The 17855-nt window shown below is 37.2% G+C and overlaps 2 protein-coding genes across 2 annotated transcripts in view; one reads left to right on the top strand and one right to left on the bottom strand.

Annotated features, from left to right (window-relative positions):
* The first annotated feature begins 1009 nt into the window (after positions 1-1009).
* Positions 1010-17855, top strand: part of LOC148956247 (general transcription and DNA repair factor IIH helicase subunit XPD-like) — a 68283-nt gene continuing 51437 nt past the window's right edge. Inside the window, exon 1 of the mRNA XM_089090033.1 lies at positions 1010-2302. The gene's annotated coding sequence lies outside the window, so the exon portion shown is untranslated. The remainder of the gene's footprint in view (positions 2303-17855) is intronic.
* LOC148956250 (uncharacterized) lies at positions 1775-16712 on the bottom strand. Its single transcript, XM_089090056.1, has 3 exons — positions 16511-16712; positions 13224-14458; positions 1775-1879 (listed from the first exon to the last, which is right to left on the bottom strand). Exons 1-3 carry the CDS (start codon positions 16710-16712, stop codon positions 1775-1777), a joined length of 1542 nt encoding a protein of 513 aa, XP_088946182.1.

Here is a 17855-nt window from a genome sequence, read left to right as displayed (position 1 = left end):
CCCTCTTGGTCACATCTTGGTTTTCAGCACTTGGCGATGCTCTTCTATCAACAAGAGTCGAAATCCTGCACAGACGATCTCAAGCCTATTATTTCCGACTAATTATACATCCATGCCTATAAATATTATGCTGCTATGGGGATGTAGACCATAACAAGTAAATCAACCATGAAGAGGTTTTTCAGCCCGAAAACGCCCGTCAAAACATACCAAGCCCTGACGAATTATACATTATTCAGAATCCCGTGCGAAAGCTGTATCGTTTACTAGGCTATAATTTCCTCGAGGGGTGCCTTTCCTCAAGTAGGAATAGAGTTGACCGCAAGGTCCCCGGGCTTGCAGGTACCCCGAAAGGGTGGAGGTAGCTCTTTGCAGGGGCCGTTGTTCATAGACCTGGATCTTACGCCCTGCCACAGTTGTCCTCCTTTAGAGGATCCTCCCGCGATGGTGTTCTGCATCGCCATGCACTTTAACCCATTACTGGGAGAAGGTTTGTAACTCATGGGACTTAAGGACAAACCAGTGGGCCCTTTTGAGTGTATATTTTAGGGGCCTTCTTTGTACTCCGCCTGTATTTATGACCCCGGGCGAGGGTGCCCCAGTTTCTATTATGGACGCCCAGGGACAAGGTCCCCCCTTGGTCCGAGCCTCCTCTGGAGGTACCCTACATATCTGTAGGGTGTTCCCCTATCGCCACCTCGGGACACGTTGAATTGCCTGGGGGAGGTCAACTAATATCTAGCCTAATTTATTGATTCACTTCAACATTAGCTTCTAAAACTAATGTAAGATTAATGTCTAGCCTAATTTATTGATTAACTTCAACATTAGCTTGCAAAACTAATGTAAAACTAGTCTAGTCTAATTTGTTGATTCTCTTCAACATTATATACCTCCCATATCTTTCCTTGCTAATAAATGTATTTTCTCATCTCTCTCCCAAGCCTCAACCCCAAACAATTCTTTCCTTAAATCTATTAATTCACTACACGTCCCCACAAAATGAACCAAATCTTCCTCTTTTCCGCACATGGGACAGAAGTAAGGACCAGAAGCTTGCCTAACCCCTCCCAGATACTTCCTTCTCTCACCTAGTGGTAACTCATCTGACCTAACACAAATACTCAACTTTTGTTGCCTCTTTTGAAGCCCCGCCTTAAAATACAATTCTTCTCCCCACTGTTCCTTAGCCTTTGCATATAACTCCAGTGATCGGGTCTCATTCACTCGCGCATGCCACACCTGGATCTCATGGGCCCTTAACCTCTCCCTGACCGTACTTGCAACTGTTCCTTCCTTTAATCCAATCCCTAGCCCACCATTCCATGGCTCTGAAAATCCACAATCATGCAATATCATCTTTATTTGAGATGGCCACGTATCACTCTTTGGGATCCTCAGAGCTTCTAAATATTCTGCTTTTGTTATCCTTACTCTGGGCATAGACAACTATCCTGCACATGCTGGGTTTTGATTTTTTTTTTTCAGTATCACACCAACATTTCTTGAAATTAGTTTGAAGTTGATTTAGGTGCAGCCGTATGTTGTTGCAGCCACATCTGCGAGCAGTTGCAGTCGTCATTAGTTGAAACTGTATGTAGTCTTAGGTGCAAGTAGTCACAGGCCTAAGTAATCATAGCTGCCGTCAGGATTAATCTCAGCTGCAGTTAAACTTGCAGAAACAGTAGCAGCGTACCTGAAAGTTTCAAGTTCAAACCCTTTGTCTCCTGAGATATTACGTGTTGCCTTTTTTATAAACTGGGGGCACATAGTGTCATTTGATTTTGTTCAACTGTATGCTCGCCATGCTCTGAAATTTTTCTTTTATATCCTTAGCTCGCCTTACCTGGCCATTACTAGAGCTAACATTCCTGGTTTCCTCAAACAGAAATATAATAAAATAAATAAATAAGAATAAAAGAAATAATGTCGTAGATTTTAATAACGGTTTTGATAACCATTCAGTGACTGGTCTTACAGTGCTTATATCACAACTTATAGTAAATTTGTGGCCCCAATTTGAAGCGGAATCTCAGATATGACGTATCTCTTAAAGGTTAACTATACATTGTGCTGTGTATCAGTAGATTTATGTATCTTTACTCTATAGGTTTCATTCAAGAAAACTTTCTTCCCTTCTTCAATTTTTGGAGCCTCGGGAGGTGCAGGATTTTCTCCCGCTGATTCGTGTGGCTCAGTTCGCAACACTTGCATCAGCGTACACGCCCGTTAAATACGAAATTACAGAATCGAAGTTTGCAATTACTGTCAAATTCTCAAAAGATAAAGGAGTGTACTTAAGGTATGTTTCTACATCATTCTAAGGTATATATATATGTTTTTCGGTTTTTCAACCAAGAGAAATATGCCAGTAAAAGAAAATAAACAAGACAAAAACTGAATCGAAACACCCAGCTTAAAAAATCATCAAAACGACAAGCTAGGGAGGGGTAAGTTTATGAGTAAACCAGCTTAAATGAAAATCCAAAACCAGTCTGAGACATTGCTTTGAGAGGGAACCGATAGAAGAACAACGCACAAAATGCACCTGTATACGCCGTAAATTCTATCACTTTCTTTTTTGAAGACTTAAGGCAAGGGGTATCCTCGTGTATGCTGGGACCTTCGGCCCCATTTTATCAGAAAAATACCCTTTTTGTAAATTTACCATATTTTATCTTCAATAGTAATATTTATACCCCGGGGCCAAGCTTTTATTTCGAGATGTCTGGAAGGGTCGACTAATTAGCTAATTTCTGAAAAAGACAACGGCGTAGTAACAAGCGGTTACTTATACAGTTGAATCAAGTATACAACATTTTCAAAAAATACCGACAATTTTTTAATCTGGACTCTGCCATTCAGTCAGAAGTTCGGGCCTGCGCGCGCGAAGGCGTGTCGGAAAGTGTCTTTATTAATTGCAAGAGTTTTGTTTTGAAATTTGTGTGATGAGTTTGAAGTCAATGAGTTAGAAAAATGAATTTAATTTTATACCTTCGACTTTTGATTAGCCCAGGTAGGGTCTGAAGACTAGAGAGAGGCTGAGATTGGATTGGATTGGTATAGGTAGAAAATCCTATACTAATCAAGAGAATTTTCCTCGAGGGAAAGAAATGGTATCAGGGGAGCTTAATGGCTGTGGTGGCTGGGACCAATTAATGTGGCACTTTTATATACCATGAGGGAAATACACACATCAGAACACTGACGATTGTTGGAAACCGATCGGGACGAGACACGTAGAAATCCGTGGCATGTCAGAGTTACCTTGACCCCTGACCTACCGCCAGGTTACTCTGGTGGCATTAGAGATTTCCCATTAGTGGCGGATGTGGAGTCTTTCCCCCTTACCTACACTGGTGGCAGCGAAAACAGGAGCTATCAGGAGCACTGGTAGTAAAAGAACGTGGGTTTCCATAGATATGGGTGGATTTAGCCCAGAAATAGTAGGTTATAAAAGTTTGCACAGAAAGACGGATTTGAAGTATTATGAACTTAAAATTTGATGAGCCAAGCTCTACCTTGGAACGACTCATTGTATGAGTGAGGGTACCTTTGATGAATGGTGTCTAGGTTTTGCCAATTACAATATAAAAATTAGAGAAAAACACTCAAATTGGTCATTTTTGCTGGAATAATGAGACAACTCTAAGATTTCGAAAATAGAGTAAAATTAATGGAATAATTGAGTCTTGAGTTTACAGTCGGGGAATCTCTCTATATTAAATAGTACTACAGGGTATAAGAACGGATCAGAGAAAGTGAAAGTTGGGTTGTTTTGAGTGAATTGAGATAATCTTCAGTAGCGAAGGTTGACAGATTATTGAAGAAAAATTATGAAAGTGCCTCAGTTCTGTGCGCACATTTGATAAGGAAGGTGAGAGGCACCTGTCCTATTTGGTAGTTGGCGTAAGTTGAGACTATATTTAGAGAGCCAGTATTCAGGGTGGATACGTGATTTGTTTTGCAGGGTGCATTTCCTATTTGAGAGTTCTAGTCAAGCTAATCAACTAGTGGGATGTTCGCGCGTTTATTCAATCTAATTTCTTGGCCAACCCCTGTTATTTCTTTTGTCGAAGATACCTGACATCCGTAAAAGATTTGTTTACTGTGAATTAAGGAAACCAAAGGAAAGAGAGTAGAATAGGGAAAAACCATGGAAAAAAAGTCCGTTGCCCCCTTGTTGGCTGCTTGCCAATAGATTTTGACCAATAATGAGGAAAATAAATTCTAATTTGTGACTGAGTAACCCTTAACCAGTTTCCCTCAAACATTTTTTCTATATGATTTGGCCAGAGCAAAAAAAAGACATCTAATTCATCACAGTAATGGGTGGTAAGTAAATAACGATCCTTGTCAAGTATAAGAGCCTAACTATTGATAAAATTCAGTCAAAGAATCAGCTTTTTATGGTAATCCTAAATATTTATTTGTTTATTAGTAATTAGTTCAGTTATTAGAACATAAGAAAGTTCGTATAATTATAAAACACAAAGATAGCAACTTAATAAGGGTAATTTCGGCAAAAATATGCCATCAAAGTTTGCTTGCATTACAAGACTACCCATGACTTGATATACGAAGCCAGTATAATCAGAAATGTTTCCCCTGATCGGAATGCTGGGAAATGTCTGTATTCTCCTCCTAAACAGATACGTTTTTTGTGTTTTATTATCAATTTTTTCTAGGAGTGATTGTATTTATCTAGTCGTCATTTTGAAAAAGATTTTATTTTGTGCAGCTATAAAGTATAATGTTGTGAATACCAAAGGTACTGGCCTTTGGTATTCAAAATTAAATTTAAAATATTGAATTAATTTTTTTTATTTGATTTTCTTAATCTTAGTTTTAATTTTTATTTTGAACAAACTACTTTGATAATGTGTTAATTTTTATAAGCAATGAGTCTAAAGGAACCAAAGATTTGGTGTTTAAGCTTCATGAAATAAAGAAAAAAAAAGAGTTTTTTCAACTGAAAGTAAGGAGCAGCATTAAAACTTAAAACTAATAGAAACTATTACGTATAGGATGGGGGTTGCCCCTTCCTCAACATCTCAATCATCACGCTACAGTTTTTGACACTTTAAAAAAAAGTTATTTATTGTTTTAATTAAACAAACCTTGTGTTTCAGGAGTTATTGTTAAAGAATTGGGACAAAATTTAAACTTTAGCGTAAAGAGCAAGATGTTGAGGAGGGGACAACCCGCCTCATATACGTAATAATCTCTGTTCGTTTTAAGTATTAATGTAGCTTCTTACTTTAAGCTGAAAAGCTTGTTTTTTCGATCGTTTTTAAATAACGCCAGGATACCTGCCTCAACCTCCACGAAAAAATCCCCCTCCCCGCAGAAATACCGTCTGGACAATTCAATCCTGGTGAAAATTTACCCCTGACAATTACCCTCAAAATCTCCACGCTTAACATTGAATTGGTAAAGAGAGAGGAAGACATATAAAGAAGCTTCACATATGAATTCTGGCAAATTTAACCAGTGTAAAATTTCTTCTGAAAATTTCACCCTTTTAAACTATCCTTTCCATTAAAAATTCTTCCAGTAGAAAATTCATCCTCCCCTCCCCCACCCGAAAAATGTATGCATACTTCCCAATAACAAATAAAACAATGGTCGAATTTTAAACCTTTCCGCAGGGGCTGTAGGGGGTCATTTTATCCTCAAAGACGTAGTTATTGGGCCTTTCAACAACGGAGAACAAAAAGTTTATCTCAAAATTTTGATCGGAAGATTTTGGAAAAAGTGTCATGAGAGGGGGCCTAGTTGCCCTTCCATTTTTGGTCACTTAAAAAGAGCACTAGAAATTTTCATTTTCGTTCAAATGAGCCCTCTCCCGACGTTCTAAACCCACTGAGTCTATACGATCACCCCTGGGTAAAAAAACGAACTGTTTGATTACCCATCAAAATCCAAACAGAGATAATTGAAATATTGATCGTTATTTTCTATGTTACCAAAATTATTGTATTCATAAAACTTTACAGTTTCACGAAATGTAATTAAACAAATAGAACAGGATTTTCAACTAAAGTAAACAGCAAGTTTAAAACTTTAAACAATAAAACAAATATAAATTATTCTGTATAAAAGAGGGACTGCCCCCTTCTTGACAAATGGCTCATTAAGAAAGTTTTTTAAGTGCTTTTAGAATTTGTTTTTCCAAATGTAAATTTTCTTTAAATGCTAGGAAAAAAACCAAACTTCACGGTAAAGAGTAAGGAACTGAGGAAGAGACAGCCCCCTCCATACAAAGAATAATATGTTCAAAAAGGTTTTAAATCTTTTCCTTGCTTTCAATTGAAAAGCTCTTTTTTTTTATTTCTGATTGTTTTCCAAATCATACCCAGGCCTAACCAAGATATAATTTGAAGTACCGGTCCCTTAAATCCCTGGTCAATTGGTTTTAAAATGTGTAAATCAATAACTATACGTTGATTAGTACCGCCCTACGTTTAAATTTCTAACTTCAATTTTGGATAGAATTTGAATAAACTTAAAAATTGTCAATGAATGGTAATTTTGGTGAATAGTCCATGTTAATATTACTACTAAAGAATTTCGGTTGCATGAAAAGGAGTATTATTGTTTGTATCGATGGAAAGTATGTGAGACTTTTGATCTTCTGCAAAACTGAAGCCATCACAACCTCTACAATAGAATTTTCTTATCGATTAATACATTACATATTTTTTTTAATACTTTGAAGTACTTTTTATAAATAGAAAAGAAAAAATACCATTAAAAATTACAAAAAAAAAGTTCCCATCAGTATTTGCCACCCCAAGGAAATTTCATGGTGGGGCTGATGATGACCTGTCTTGCCTTTTCCACCCCTGCGCTGGTAAATATGGGAATATACCATTAGCTATATAGAGAAACAATTTATCTGAAGCCTCCTGAAAAGTAAGCAATTTGTCGATTAAAATGTACTTTTGCAGGAATCTACCCTACCACCACCTAAACATTGACTCACCCTCCTCATTATGGCTGATACGCAATTACAGTTCATGAAACGTAGCCTAATTTCATTACAAATAAAGCGAATCAACTTGGTTAAATCCCGCACTACCACCGTGTGGCATTACTTCTTTTGCAACTAGGAATCCTAAAATATGGTTAATGATACTTTTAAATCAATTAGCTTCTCAGGATTTTTAATTGGTTGCAAATTCGTCCTCTTCGGGGTAAAGTCGTAGTTTGGTGCCCTAAACCGCCCAAACTGTCACCCACCCACCACTGTTATTTTGGTGTCTGCCCCCCTGGAAAATGTTCTGCCAGCACCCTTGTATTGAGACAGCAAATAGTTTCAAGGCTGCGCAATGTAAACTGTCCACTGACTATCACCAGAGAACGAGTTGGCAATTAAAAATATAAGAAATGTGTCGGGTTTGTAAAGAAAAATTTTTTGAGGGTACTGGGAAAATGTCACTCCATGACCATAATCATCTAAGTAATTGAATTTTACGGAAGGCAGTAGCTTTCGTGGACTGGCACATAAATCTTGCAATTTAAACGTTAAGTAACAGTATTTTCTACCGGTTTACATGCACAATTCCAACTATCACTTAAAATTCATTTTACCAATGTTGGCCCGTTTGCAGAAAGGTAAAGTTGTTGATGGCGTATGTGTTGCGGTTTTTTTCATATAACATCATACCCGAATCATCTGAGAAGTTACTGTTCTTAGGATTCAAATGGATAACAGTTGAAAATATTAATACTTGAACAAAATCCGCTTTTAGATTTATATAGTTTTTTCATTAAATGTTCAATTGAATTGATTCAAGTTCAAAAAAGACGATTTTAATAGTTTCCCACACCTAAACAGGACTTTCCAGATGACAAAATGTATGATTTATTGACATGTAAGGGCACATACCCGAAAGAATAATACAACTCCACCTCGAAGCTACACGAGGAAAAATTGCCACCCATCGAAACGTTTAATTATTCACTTCACGATCGTCAATGTGCCACTACCAACTTTGAATTTGCTAAACATTTGAGCCAAGGGTGGGTGTGAAAATGGGGAAGATTATTATAAAATTTACCTGGCAAGTGATGTATTGACGTTGTTGGATATTGTCTGTAAAAACCCAGACAAAATTTACTAGGAATTTGAGTTAAATTTGGGGTATTATTATTCAACTCCTCACCGGGTGATGGATTTAATTCTTAAAATTAGCAATGAAAAAAAACATCAGATAGCCGACAAGGATCAGCACTAATTTTAAGAGAGGTCAATGAGGGGAGGGTTTGTTTTCAACGGAGATCGTATCCTGAAAACTGCCCTGACTTGACAACGCATCGGTGTAAAGTTGAATGCAGTTTTTGTGAATATGAACTCAATTTATCCGTCGGCAATGTCTCACTACTCTTTGCTGTGTGGGAATTACAGATGTTTGGACAATCCTTGTGATCGAAGTTTCCCCAATATCTCCATTGTTGAGGAAAATGGATCAAAAAGATGGTTTTTCGAAATTAATGGTGAAATAACAGTGAAACTTCATGACTCGGTAAAGGATTGTTTTCCCGTGTATAAACAGACTGATATCTATGGATTCATTGAGTCCACATAATATTTCTTTGATAGAGGATGGGGGTATGCACTGAACACCTTCAAAACAAAAGCTTATTGCCAACCTCTTCTTTTATTCTATCAATGTTCTTTCTTCCTTCATAAAATTTAATATATGCTGTGTCATATCTACCTGATTATTGTTTTGGACATTGAGCTCCTACTACTTCTGCTGCTTGGTCTACTTTGATTCTTTCTGTCGTTATATTCTCTTAATTTTTTTTTAGTCTTTTCGTTATCTAATTTTTCATTCCGTATCTATATTATCCCTGACCGGCAATTTTGCATCGTAGCAATTTGTGGTCTTTTTCGATGCTGAGATCCTGCATAAACGCGTCTAGGTCGAAAATTGGGAGAGGTACACTATTTGGGTTCACCCTGCACTAAAATCCCCTCATTTACTTCTTCTTGGGCCTGCTACAACTCCATTAATGTTTCGATATCATAATAAGGGTTGTAGGCCCCATGATATTTGAACCTAAAATAATAATAATAATGATAATCATAAGAGCTCATTGAAACACTTTTAATTTCATCCAGGAAAAGAATTTATATGAGGTTGGAAAAGAATTTATTATTACTTTGTAAATTTCTTGAGGGCAAAGTTACCCCTCAGATATATTGAAGGTGTTCTACCACTTAATGGCTTAATACCCAGAAAATATTTCATAAATGGAGCCAACGTTGCTGTTCTGTCTTAGTAAAGGTATTCTACCAGATAAGAATTTAAGAGCCGAATATTACCTCATACATGGGGGTAAGTCGCCACCTTTACGCTTCAGCTATTACAAAATTCCCCCAATTAAAACTATGAGTCTTAAAAATTAGACTTACGGAGGGTATGGTGCTTATAGTGCCCACTGGTGCTCCTCCTATGCCATACAAATCAGTCAGCAGATCATGAATTAATAGATTAAAATTATTTTGATCAGCTCTGCTGGATCATCAATGGATACCTGGAAAAAGAGAATTTTTTTTATTCCATTCAAGCACTTTTGATTTTAAGCTGTAAAAAAGAATGTGCACTATCAAGACCTAGGGTTCTTGATCCAAGGTTCTCTCCTCAAAGCTCTCATAACTCATGAATAAGCCTCCCCTCCTCAACACTCCATGTATTTTTCCTTTATCAAGGTGAAAGGGAATATAATATTAATCTGAGGGCCAGCGGCACTTCAAACCCCTCGGAACTAACGGACATTGCCCTCAACAGCCCATTATTAATCCAAAAAAGAATGTGTTATTTTAGCAATGATGAAAAAACCTTTTGATGAAGAGTGATGAAAAAGGCAATGCTCTCAAGCCCCCTCTCCGAATAATGTCCCCTTTCAACAGTAAAACGCTACTAATCGCTAAAAGAATGTATTATTTTCAATGTGGTGAAAAACCCATTTCTTTGAGGGGCAGAGGACCTAACAGCTGTGTCAAACTAAGGGACTGTCTTTAATAGTCTGTAACTTTATGCTAGTCTTGGACCATCAATGTTCTAACAATCTGAAAAATTTATCTCGCATATAAATTTACTTTTTGCCGTTAAAGCATTATTAAGAGTCAATTTTATTTTTTTGGGGGGGGGAGGGGGTGTAGGGGGCTTATCAAAGCCTCTCAAAAATATCGAAAGGTCTCTGGTATTTTCCCTTTATTAAGCTGAAAGGGAACCTATTCTATAGACTGTGCAATACTATCAATGCTCAAATAGATTGGCAAATTTATTTCAAATAAAAATTTAGTTTTTACCGCTAAAACATTAAGTTTCACGTAAAATATCTATGATTTGTACTTAAGCTAGGGGAAATAACTCCATCTTGCAGGCTAAAACCTGATCGTGAAGGATCTGTATCATGGCCGTATAGGGTGGCAGTGGCCAGCCGCATTTCTGCCACTTTTTTGGAGGAACGCGGAAGCACCCAATTCTTTGCTTTGTAGGACGGAGGTGGTTACCTCCTCATCGCATGCCTTTGCCCTTTGGAGGGGGGGCATTGCTCAGAATTTTTCTTAAATAGAAATAACATTTTACTTTTTGCTGAAACAAAAGGGTTCAAAATACATCTTATTTTGATCACTTAAGAAAGTTGGAATTTAGTTTTCATAAAAAAAAGACATATATAGTTAAAACATATTTTATTTTCATAGAAATGTGGACATTTAAGAAACATGGAATTTAGTTTTCAGATATAACACACCTCCATCTGAGACCGGGATTTATAGTCCCCAGAGAACAACAGAAAGTTACCCAGTCCAACAAGAAGAATAATAGGCTATCAAACAGTTCGTGGTAATAACTGTAAGTAAGGAGCAACCCGGCTCAATGGTAACCGAAACTCTAAAAAACGGAATTTTGATACCAAAAGATACATCAAAAGAATCAAATTTTAATTCTGATTTCAAATATATAAGTTTCATCAAGTTTAATCTTACCCATCAAAAATTATGCGCCTGAGAAAATTTGGCTGATTTTCGAAAAAAAGGGGAAAGACCCCTTAAAAGCTATAGAACCTTAATGAAAATCACACCATCATATTCAGCGTATCAGAGAACCCTACTGTATAGGTTTCAAGCTCCTATCTACAAAAATGTGGAATTTTCCATTTTTTTCCAGAAGAAAGATCACGGATGCGTGTTTATTCGTTTTTTTTTTTGTTTTTTTTTCCAGGGTTGATCGTATTGACCCAGTGGTCCTAGAATATCGTGGGAGGGCTCATTGGAATGGAAATTAAAAGTTCTAGTGCCCTTTTTAAGTGACCAAAAACAATGGAGGGCAACTAGGCCCCCTTCCACGCTCATTTTTTTCCAAAAGTCACCCGATCAAACTTTTGAGATAGCCATTTTGTTCAGCATGGTCGAAAATATTATTACTATGTCTTTTAGAATGACTTAATGCCTCAAAGCCCCCAAGGGGAAGGCAGAAACTTCTGAACTTTACCCAATGTTAACATATAGTATTGGTTATTGGGAAGTATACAGACGTTTTCAGGGGGAATTTGATCTGGTAGTGGGGGGTGGGGGTGGGTTGGGGGTTATATGGGAGGATCTTTTCATAAAGGAAGTTTTCATGGGGGAAGGGACATTGCTATGAAGGGGGCGCTGGATTTCTCAGCATGATTTGAAAAAAAAATCAGAAATCGAAAATCAGAGTCATTCTTAAAGAATTGGAACACGATTTGAACTTAACGTAAAGAGCGAGGTATTGACTAGGGGGGAGCTCCATAATATACGTAATAAAAATATATGAATATAAAAGTTCGTTACGTAAGTTAATTTGTAAATTACGTCAAAACCAAATATTATTACTATGTCTTTTAGAATGACTTAATGCCTCAAAGCCCCCAAGGGGAAGGCAGAAAGTTCTGAACTTTACCCAATGTTAACATATAGTATTGGTTATTGGGAAGTATACAGACGTTTTCAGGGGGAATTTGATCTGGTAGTGGGGGTGGGTTGGGGGTTATATGGGAGGATCTTTTCATAAAGGAAGTTTTCATGGGGGAAGGGACATTGCTATGAAGGGGGCGCTGGATTTCTCAGCATGATTTAAAAAAAAAAAATCAGAAATCGAAAATCAGAGTCATTCTTAAAGAATTGGAACACGATTTGAACTTAACGTAAAGAGCGAGGTATTGACTAGGGGGGAGCTCCATAATATACGTAATAAAAATATATGAATATAAAAGTTCGTTACGTAAGTTAATTTGTAAATTACGTCAAAACCAAATTTAGAGACAGCCATTTATTAATGTATTCTCTGAGGCCAACCTGACTCTTATACATGATAATGGTAATAAGCTTACCTAAGCTATGGATGTCAGGTATTGTGTTATCTTGGAACAATAATTTCCACAGGACCTGTGCCTGTCATCATCAGGTTCAAATTCAAGATTCTTGCCAGAATATAAAATCACTAAATAAATTAAAACTAAAATCACTGAACAACACTAATAATAGGTCGAACCTGGAATTATTGTTGTAATATGGCCAGGATTTCGATAGAGGTGTTGATGGCCGCTATCCTAGTAGATCTGAAAAAGGTTGGGTCTATGGAAGTAGGGTGGAGTTTTTTGCGAGTTTTTAGCCCATGGGTAATGGGTTCCCAAATTTTGCTGATGCTGAATTTTCCATTGTCTTTATTGATGGCTGGTTTGTTTTTAGCAATTTCCAGTGCTTCTCTGATTTTCTGCTTTAAGAGTTGTGGAACAATAGCAATAAGTTGAGCCTGGTCAAAATCAACGGAGTGAGAAGGGTCTTCAAAAATATGATAGGCCAGTGCAGAAAAAGTATCTTCCTCCTTAAGCTTTGTCTTTTTAAGGCAGGCATCAATGGAATCAGCATGTTCTTTTAATCGGTGATGCAGAGATCTCATGGTACGACCTATATAGGTATCACCACAACTGCAAGGAATCTCATATACTCCTGGTTGATCTGAAGTGATCTTATCTTTGCCTTTGTTTAAGAAGGAGGAGACGGTCATTCCAGAAGGAAAAAACACCTTAAAGCCTAGCTTAGTCAGTTTGGAGCTTAAAATGTCTGCAATCCCCTTAATATAAGGTAATGACAGAAAGGGTTTATATTCTTCACTCTTAGGGGAGCTCTTGGTTTTCGTGCTAATCTTTTTCCTGGAGATAGACTTATCAATTACTTGTTGGGGGTAGCCATTGCCTATAAGAACATCTTTTATATGATCAAGTTCAGCTTTCAGCTCAAAATCAGAGGAACACACTACAGACGCTCTATCAACCAGCGAATAGACTACAGAATTTATAATTATTGGGTGGTTATAAGAGTCATATCTCAGATATCTATCACTATGAGTTGGCTTTCTGTATGCACTCAAGTCAAACCTAGTTTCCTGTTTGGTAATGAAAACATCTAAGAAGGGTAAACTGTGGTTATTTTCAAGTTCAATGGTGAACTTTATATCTGGATCCTGCTGGTTAAGAGTATTGAGAAAGGATCTTAGTTTGTTTTCTGTCCCATTCCAAATTATTAAGCAATCCTTTACATATCTCATGTAGAGTTGCAGATCATTGAAGTCCTGCTTGAAGATATTATTTTCGATATATTGTAGAAACACCTCACTAAGAACTGGTGCCAAGTTTGATCCCATTGGTATGCCCCACTTCTGTTTGTAGATTTGATGCCTGAAAGTGAAGTAAGCATTGTTCAGACATAAAGACGTGAGAATAATGATGTCTGTGGTGTCTAAGCTGGTCAATTCTTTCCAGGAATCTCCATTTTCCAAAGCTGATTGTAAAGCTGGTATAAGTCGGGGCAAGGGTATGCTAGTAAACAAAGATACAACATCAAAACTGCCCATTGTGGTATTCTCCAAGATGTTGATGCTTTTCAGTCTTTCAACTGCTTCTTTGGTATTTCTTGTTGTGTGTTTGCTGATGAGAGTTATTGATCTTAAAATATCAGCCACATACCTTTCCAACTTTTGTGTAGCTGAACCTATTGTTGACACAATCGGTCTAAGGGGAATATCTGGTTTGTGAATTTTGGGTGCACCATAAAATCTAGGAATGACCGGTCTGAGAGGAAGGAGTTTCCGATAAAGTTGATCATTAATCCTATTTGTAAGACTAAGATTATCCAAAGCTTTTTTGACATTATCATAAGCGACCTTTACAGCATTGATATTAACTCTTTCATATTCTTTGTTGTTATTCAGGAGGTTTAATGATTTGCCTACATACTCAGTCTCATTGAGGATTACTATTGTATTGCCTTTATCAGCTTTTGTAATTATGATGTTGGTATCTTTCATGAGATCTGTGAGGACCTTCATTTCATCTCTTGTTAGATTCTCCTCAATATGTTTCTTTTTGGACAAAGCTTTTCTAAGGGTATTAGAAACCAAGTTTCTAATATCTTATGGATCAACATTAATTGTTTTCTTGTTTAGAATTAAAGCTGACTCTACATTGGAGATGAATTCTTCTACTGGTATATGTTTGGGGGGGGATTGAAAATTTCCATCCTTTTGAAAGAATGTCTAATTTCTTTTGGTCAAATGTTTGTTGACTTAATTTGATGACTGCTGGACCTGGTGACAATCTAGGATTATGTGTAACCCAAGTAGCAAACTTCTCAAATTTAAGTTTTTCTAGCTTGTCTACATGTACTTTCCTGGTTATTGAAAAACAAACTTAAAATCTATGTCATGGATCTTGCCAGCCTTAATCAAATCTTCTGGGCTAAGAGTATTACTCAGTTGTTGTCTAATTGTATTGATCTGTTGAAAAACCATGTTTCTCCTCTGTTAAAGGTTATTTAATTCATGATTAATAAAGATTAGGCCATAGCTTTGTGTTGAGCAGATTTATTGTTCATACTAGATATTTTCACTCTGGGTCTCATAGAGTGTGGAATTAAATCTTATTTCTTACATTGTTGTAAGAATTTTTGGTGATTAATGATTCTAGCTTTCTTCCTAAATAGGAGAGATAGATCTTTGACTTGCTTGGCCACATACCCTCCATAGGTCTTACTAATATATTCTCTGAGGCCAACCTGACTCTTATACATGATAATGGTAATAAGCTTACCTAAGCTATGGATGTCAGGTATTGTGTCATCTTGGAACAGTAATTTCGACAGAACCTGTGCCTGTCATCAGGTTTAAATTCATGATTCTTGCCAGAATATAAAATCACTAAATAAAATAAAACTAAAGTCACTGAACAACACTAATAATAAGTCGAACCTGGAATTATTGTTGTAATATGGCCTGGATTTTGGTAGAGGTGTTGATGGCCGCTATCCTAGTAGATCTCAAAAAGGTTGGGTCTATAGAAGTAGGGTGGAGTTTTTTGCGAGTTTGTAGCCTATGGGTGATGGGTTCCCAAATTTCGCTGATGCGGAACTCTCCATTGTCTTTTTTGATGGCTGGTTTGTTTTTAGCAATTTCCAGAGCTTCTCTGATTTTCTGCTTTAAGAGTTGTGGAACAATAACAATAAGTTGAGCCTGGTCAAAATCAACGGAGTGAGAAGGGTTTTCAAAAATATGATGGGCCAGTGCAGAAAAACTATCTTCCTCCTTAAGATTTGTCTTTTTAAGGCAGGCATCAATGGAATCAGCTTGTTCTTTTAATCGGTGATGTAGAGATCTCATGGTACGACCTTTATAGGTATCACCACAACTGCAAGGAATCTCATATACTTCTGGTGGATCTGAAGTGATCTTATCTTTGCATTTGTTTAGGAAGGAGGAGACGGTCATTTGAGAAGGAAAAAACACCTTAAAGCCTAGCTTAGTGAGTTTGGAGCTTAAAATGTCAGTAATCCCCTTATTATAAGGTAATGACAAAAAGGGTTTATCTTCTTCACTCTTAGAGGAGCTCTTGGTTTTTGTGCTAATCTTTCTCCTGGAGATAACCTTATCAATGACTTGTTGGGGGTAGCCATTGCCTTTAAGAACATCTTTTATATGTTGTTGTTGTTGTTTGGGGTTTGACGCGTTCGACGAATCGGTCATATGCGTTCGTATCACTCGATTATTTTGTGCCTTCTGTAATCACTAGCTTGCTTGGGTGTCACTTAAGTCAATATTCATTGAGCCATGTCAGGTATCACTTATTGTGCTATTGGTAGGGGGTCATTCACCTGTAGCAAATGCCTGCGTCGAAAAACAAAAATCAGAGTAATTCAGAACTGCTTTGTCATAAAACAATTAAAATACAATTGCAACACAATTAAATAAATAATGCCAATATACATCATTCCTGTCACATACGCCAACTATATATATATATATATATATATATATATATATATATATATATATATATATATATAAAGTTGATAGAACATAGATAAAAGGAAAAAATATACTAAGTGTGATGACTCTAAAATGAGCTAATATAAGGGTATAAAAAAAAACCTAAAGGGAATGAATCAAACCAGTAGTCTTAATAAACTTACCTAAAATGTATGTGCTTAGTCTTCTAGCCCAAGGAGGAGACATATGATGTCCCAGAACTGAGTACAATTTTAACGCCTTAAATACCCTCTCACAGCAACATCTTAGTATTTCATTCTCCTTTTCATATTTTCTACAGTTGAAGATGATGTGACGTATGTCTTCATACTCTCCACATGTATCGCAGTTGAGGGAAGGGGTCATTTTCCAATAGAAGAGTGTTGATTTTGTCTTTGCATGGCCACATTTAAGACGAAAGAGATAAGTTGAAAGGATGCGAGATGAGAGGTACATTTCTTTTGACGGCTGCTTGTAATTATAGAGATCCAGGAGCTGGGTATGGAAAGAAAGAAGCAAAGCCTCTTCTTCCACTAAAATTTTTTAACTGATTGAAGACAGGAATTCCGGACCAGTAATAGGGGTTTGAGTGATCAGACCCAGATGGGAGGCTTGTTATGCAGCCTGGTCTGCTAATTCATTTCTCTTTATACCACACTGTGCTGGAATCCATATAAATAGGACGGATATACCCTTTCTTGCAAGTTGTGTAGTCAGATTGTGAAAGGTAGTCTAGAGCTGACAGTGAATCAGTGCAGACAATATACTTCCGATTTTTGGTCTCTGTTTGGCTTGCTATGGCTTGAAGAGAAAACTTAATTGCTATAAGTTCTGCAGAGAAAATTGTCAGGTAGGGGGGTAAACGGTAGGAAAGAGACAGACCCTGGGAGGGTATAACTACAGCACAGCTGCACTTTTTTTCGGTCTTAGAGCCATCTGTGTAAACTTGGATGTAGTTCTGGTATTCTGCCAACTTTCCCAGGAATATGATTTTCATCACTGCTTGGGGGAGGTCCTCCTTTTTTTCAATACTGATCTTAGGAATAATCAATTCCCCAATTCCTTTGGAGGCGCTGGCAGAATCATCATCCACATTAACAGTCAGCCTGCCATTCTCTATGAACTCTTCCATGCCAGGAAGGCAAAGGAATCTCTGAAAAGAGGGCATCCCTGTTGGTTTGTAACGAACATCAGGGTTGTGGTGGCTGATGATTCCTTTGTATATAATGTGATTCTTGAGTCTTATCTTCCTTCCAAAATATCTTGGCAGGGGATATTTTCTTCTGGAGTGGAAGGACTGGATCCCCACTTCACAGTACATAGCTGCAATAGAAGTTGATTTTAGGCAGCCGAGGGCTCATCATAAGATTGCATGGAGGGTAGTGTCAAGTTTCTTGAGGAGACATTTCTTGGCAGATCCATATATAAATGATCCATAGTCTATCTTGGATATCACCACTGACTTGACAATAGTTGAAGCAAAGACTGTGGGGGCTCCTCTTTTTCCAA

This window comes from Artemia sp. Qi Xiang Cuo, chromosome 1 (assembly GCF_049724085.1).
Source record: "Artemia sp. Qi Xiang Cuo chromosome 1, ASM4972408v1, whole genome shotgun sequence".
In the NCBI taxonomy this organism is placed as follows: Eukaryota; Metazoa; Arthropoda; class Branchiopoda; order Anostraca; family Artemiidae; genus Artemia; species Artemia sp. Qi Xiang Cuo.
Note: the sequence above shows the minus strand (reverse complement) of the source record. Positions and strands in the feature narration are given on the sequence as shown.